This window comes from Mesitornis unicolor, unplaced genomic scaffold (genome assembly GCF_000695765.1).
Source record: "Mesitornis unicolor isolate BGI_N332 unplaced genomic scaffold, ASM69576v1 scaffold45878, whole genome shotgun sequence".
Lineage (NCBI taxonomy): Eukaryota > Metazoa > Chordata > Aves > Mesitornithiformes > Mesitornithidae > Mesitornis > Mesitornis unicolor.
Genome location: NW_010203367.1, coordinates 13181 through 18859, shown reverse-complemented (window position 1 = coordinate 18859; position 5679 = coordinate 13181). Strand labels below are relative to the sequence as shown.

The 5679-nt window shown below is 43.5% G+C and overlaps 1 protein-coding gene across 1 annotated transcript in view; it reads left to right on the top strand.

Annotated features, from left to right (window-relative positions):
* The first annotated feature begins 303 nt into the window (after positions 1–303).
* Positions 304–5679, top strand: part of LOC104545519 (integrator complex subunit 10-like) — a 7695-nt gene continuing 2319 nt past the window's right edge. Inside the window, exons 1-3 of the mRNA XM_010190681.1 lie at positions 304–378; positions 850–1012; positions 2156–2249. Coding sequence (XP_010188983.1) covers positions 340–378; positions 850–1012; positions 2156–2249 — 296 coding nt within the window. The 5' untranslated portion in view covers positions 304–339. The remainder of the gene's footprint in view (positions 379–849; positions 1013–2155; positions 2250–5679) is intronic.

The following is a 5679-nucleotide window of genomic DNA, read 5'->3' as shown; positions in this document are numbered from 1 at the left end:
ACTCGTTACAGGCCTCCAACCAGACTCTGCCTCATCGACCATGACTCTCTGGCTTCTTTTCTTCAGCCAGAAGGAAACAATGAAACAAATTGGGGACAAAGTCCTACCACAGGACAAGAGAAATGAATAAATTTTCAATATGTATCTTCACATGAGTCATTTGTAATTTACCTTCAAAGCTTTCCTCCCTACTTGGGATTAAGCAACTGTAGGTTTGTTTTTCTCCATTCTCATTTCTTTCCAACATATAAAATCGTGATACACATAAAGAAGTGTACGATGAACTGTTCTGTTGCAGGGTCTGATTTGAAGCTGTGGCCATGTACCAGCAGAGCTATCATGCCTTACTGCCTTCACCTCTTGTTAGCTTGTTTCAAGGTAAGCTGTACTCCAGGCTTACTCCAGACTCTCTCATGTCTCAAAAGCGTAGTTGATGTAGCTGGGGTCCTGAAGCTGCATGGCCATATCGCAGCGGTGTGAGTAGGTGCTGTGCCTCAAGTGCTTCTCACCTAACTGGATTTGTGGGGGTCTTTTTTGGGGGAGGAGGGAGTGTTGATGGAGGAGGGTTTGTTCTCTCCTTTTTGTCTTCTATTCATTGGGCAGAGGAGATAGTTTGAATCTATAACTATTTCTGTCTGCATTCACACTTCCCTTATAGGCCAGTGGAGAGAATTCGGTATTTTGGCTGGAAATTTCCAACCTATTTTAAATGTATATATTAGGGCAGAAGGAAACGTGTGCCTAAAGAACTCGATTTGTGTTTGTGCGGATGTAGGTGAGATCAGTCCCATCTATTTCTAAAAGCAGCACGTCTCTCCTGATGGTCTCAATGTCACTTTTTCCCTGAAGCTCAGAGCCTTCACAGACAGCAGAGACGATATGGCGCTGGGCCACGTGGTCGTTCTGCTTCAGCACGAGTGGCCGAGGGGTGAGAACTTGTTCCTGAAAGCCATCAACAAAATCTGCCAACAAGGAAACTTCCAGTACGAGAATTTTTTCAACTACGTCACAAGTATCCTTTCCCTAACCGAGAAGGTCTTTCGCATCCAAGACTACGTGCTGGGGCGTTGAAAAAGCTGTTAGACAGTTTCAGCAGCAGCTCTTCTGCGTGAATCGTACTCTGTGTTTATTTTCATACCATTCATGTGCTCATGCAAGTGATGGCAGTGTTTTCAGTAACATATATATAGGGCATTATGCTGTGAGGGTGTTAACTTCAGCTATGCCATCCTTAGCCGTGGATAACAAAACCAATGAAGTGGTACCTGTGCTCCCAAGAGCTGAATGGTTTTGGCTGTTGGTTAACAAATGCTTTGCATGGGTAAGTTTTTTTGGACCAAGTAAGATAATAATAAGATGGTAATGTCTAATTTCTGTGGTCAGATACCTGGCATATGCTTTGATCAGCATACACACGCATGGATGGTTTAGTGTTTAACCTAAACAGACATCCAGCGACGGTCCCCAGGAAGCAAGGGTTGTAACTCCTATCAGAGACAGCTCCAAAAAGCTCCGGTGTTAAAGGAAGGAAGGAAAAATTAGAAGAAAATCACAGAATCCCAGAACGTTAGGGATTGGAAGGGACCTCAAAAGCTCACCCAGTCCAATCCCCCTGCCGGAGCAGGAACACCCAGATGAGGTTACACAGGAAGGCGTCCAGGCGGGTTTTGAATGTCTGCAGAGAAGGAGACTCCACAACCTCTCTGGGCAGCCTGGGCCAGTGCTCTGGCACCCTCACTGAGAAGAAGTTTCTTCTCCAATTGAAGTGGAACCTCCTGTGTTCCAGCTTGTGTCCATTACCCCTCGTCCTATCATTGTTTGTCACCGAGAAGAGCCTGGCTCCATCCTCGTGACACTCACCCTTTAAATATTTATAACCATGAATGAGGTCTCCCCTCAGTCTCCTCTTCTGCAAACTAAAGAGCCCCAGCTCCCTCAGCCGCTCCTCATAAGGGAGATGCTCCACTCCCTTAATCATCTTTGTAGCCCTAAAAAAGCTAAATAGGGGACTACAGTAAGAAAACTAAAAGGGTGCTGTGTGCCACCGTGGGGGCATCTCGTTCAGTCCCAGCCTTGCACTGCTTTGATAGAATCATACAAGGAGGAATGTTCTCTAACATTTTTTTCCTATTCAAATCTTTAACGTTTTCTTCAGATATTGATATGCTGGAGGAATTTGCTTATTTAAGAACACAGGAAGCAGGGAAAATTCATCTGGAATTGTTGCCAAATCAAGCAATGTTGATCAAGTAAGGCTGAAAAAGCATTTCCTGTTTTCTTTGGAAGGAAAAAGGGGATGTTCTGGTTATCTTCGCTTTCACATGTTTTGTCATGTCGTTGAGTTGAAATTTAAGGAGTTGGTAAGGAGTTCAAACAAGGCCCTGAGTTTCTTTTCCTGAGTCTCCTGCTGAGCTGTGAATTCTTTTGGGGGGTTCTTCAACTTTAAACTCCTGCTTTTTCAGAACTTGATTTTTAAGTGTTGCACTTGCTTTAGAAGGATTCGTACTGAAGTGATTGCAGTGTTGCTCTTTCAAGCAGATGCTTGCCCTTTGTAGGAATTCTTGAAATAATCAGGCATGAGTGCAGAAATGATTTTGCTGAACAGTGATGTTGACCAGAAAACACTATTTGTTGTAAACAAAGATATGAAAGACCACTGAATGATGAAAAACTAAGGTATAAAACATAAATTGAATTACACTCCAGATAAACTCTAATAACCTTTCTATCTCTTGCTATGTATTGACAAGCTTATTCCATTTAGCTTATTTTGAGATGCTGAAGGAAATTAATAATTTGGATTAATTTCCTACGTGTTCTTAGTTTAGAGTCAAGACTGAACAAGTATCTGCTGCAGGGTTTTAGTGGCAGGCTGTTTTGGACTATCCTGGCTGTTTATTAGAACCTGAGGTTATTTTGCTTTATAAAACGGGGACTGCTGAAGTTTATCGAAATTCCAGTTTACATCTTTGTATTCTGACTATTCACTTTCTAACTTGGAAGTGTTCAAAATATGGGAGCCTAACATCAGATAACTGCATCCAAATTTGGACTGGTAAATAGATTTTCCAGAGTTCAAGGGAACCACCACAAAAATGAGATACTGGGTGTAATGAAAGAAAAAAAAAGCAAGCAAGCAAGCACCTAATTATGTGACAGAAAGCTTTCTCTTTTAAGCTCTAGATTTTCAAACTCTTAGCCTTGCTGTATCTTGCTGTATGAAAACAGGAGTCTGGGTCTGCCGTGCTAGGTGTGATGTTAAGTGATAAGCTTTGTCAGCAAGAGGGCTTAGCACTGAAGACCACGCTCAGGAACTCCTTAGCTGCTGGCTCAAGTTAGTGGTAATAATGTCAGATATTCAGCGCTGCTCCTCTGCGTCACGGCTGTTATGTGAACTTACTGTTCTGACCCCCACTGCCTCCCCCAGCTGGGCTTTTAGATGAAGCCATTGCTCCTCTGCCTGATATTTCCTCAGCATAAATGTATGTAACGAGTCCTGCATCTTAGCTGATGGGAAATGTATTATTATATTGGTTTTCATAAGAACAGCTTTTTGTTTTGTTACTTACACTTTTTGGTCACTGGGTGTCTTCTCCTTGGGTGATCCCCACATCGGGATCTACAAATCGTAGAACTCCATTGCCCTGGTCAGGCAAACCTCTTAAAGATTTTTGCACATCCCACGTTCAGTTTGTGAGTTACACGCTTACTGTTTGGAGTCGCTCTTTGGAGGGTGTGCTGACATTTTCTCCCCCGGTGAATCCCACATCCTTCTTCCAGTACGTTTCCTCAGTACCGTACACTTCATAGGAAATGATATTCCTTTTTCTGAACCCAGGAAAGCAAACTACAATGTGGTTTTCAAAAGCAGATGTTAAGATATTGGTAGCCTGCAGACTTAGAATTGAGCCCTACAAAAAATAGCTAAGGCTTGTAAGCTTTCCCTTTGCTCGTATCCTTAGTGGGGACGCAAAAGTCCACGGGTTTGGGTTTAGCTGATGATGTTTGCAGTCTCAACAAGACTTCTGCTACGAGCTCTCAATTCTACCATGAAGTGCTTTTGAACTCTATTGTGGACAAGCCAAGGTTCATAGCTTTACTGATTACACTTGCCAGTGTTAGCTAGCAAGGTTAAAGAGGAAAAGAAGAATATACAAGGAATGACTGATTAATTTGTGCTTGTTTTTGATAAATCTTTGCCTAATTAGTCTAATCTTAGTGTATCAAACACCTGGAAAGCAGTTGAGTGTTCTGCATCTACTCACATTCCCATCTCATCTCTCCTGGGGCCCAGAGGAGGAAAGTTTCAGTTGAAGTGAAACAAAGTATCTTGAAAGTGTAATTTTTATTCTGATTGAGCACCTGGGTGTGTTTAGTTCTGACTGCAGATGTTGCCAACAGTAGTGAAGACAGGGTTGCACAGAATCCCATCTGCAAACATCCCTCGTCCTGGGAGCAGTAACATCTTGCTGTTCCTTTGTATTTCCTGTTTCCCCTGCACATTTTTGCAAGTACTGGTCTCATTCATGCCAAGAACTCTTGAAAAATTACCTCATTTGATTGAACAGACCTCGTGAATATTTTATTTCAGGTTGCTGTAGCTGTGTTGTAGAGTGTTTCTGTAACAACTGAAATGACCCTTTTTTATTTTACTTTTATGAGCATAGCTCTCCATCCATATTCATTAATAAATTATAGATACTGACCAAAATGCTCACCTGGTAGGCACCTAACTCAGTATTATAGGTGTGTAAGTGCAAGTCTTGCTCCTCTGCTCCCTTCTTAGCATCGATGGGGGTGAATGATGCACTCAGTACCTGGGTGCCTAATAAGATTTAAGTGACATTTTGAGAGACTAGACCTGTTCTCTCTGTACCAAATTTCTCATTTCTCCTTAGGTGGGGCATTGGGTTTGCTCTAGGCTGGATGTGTGAGGTTGTTATCCTAGAGAGCACACAAAGACAAGGACTTCACAGAGCAGATAGCTCATTCATGTGGTTGTAAATGTCACCTCAAATGGGAGGCTGCTCCGAGTGAGCGTTGCTGCTCTGACATCGTGCCGTCCTCTAGCAGTCGTTTCTGCGCGCGGTTTGAATTTGAAAAGGTGAAAAAGGCCGTCTAGGGGCTAATGAACAGATACTTGTGCAACCTGTAACAAACACCGTCACGTACTCAACTTGGCCGACAGCCGCTGTACATGCACCTGGCTTGGGCTCAGCAGCAAATCCCTGAACCGGTCGTGGGCTCTCGCGGTTCGCTGCCGCGCTCTTGCCGGCTCTGCAAGGGAAGCTGTGCTGTCTGCAGCGCTCCTCTGATTAAATGTGTTCTGATTATGCTTCCCGGCAAGAGCTACGACAAACTGAATTGGGTTTGCACCTACTGCTGTCCTTTTTTTTCTGCTGAAACTGTCCAAAAACAAGAGGAAAATATTTAGACCACGGTTGCAGAGCAGCCTTGCAGAGAAATCTGGGGATATTTGCATGTTTGATGCTGTCAGGGCCCTACGCCCCATGGGCTGCTCCCTGGTTGTATTGCTGTGTGGTCTCATCCTAGTTTTTCCTTGCTCCTTTTTCTGGAGGAGTTGTTTTGCACCGGCGGGGGAGTTGGTGTGTGGGTGTTTGAATGCTGCTATTTGCTGTTTTTTAAAGGACTTCTAGCCCTCCCATGGGGTTACTGCAG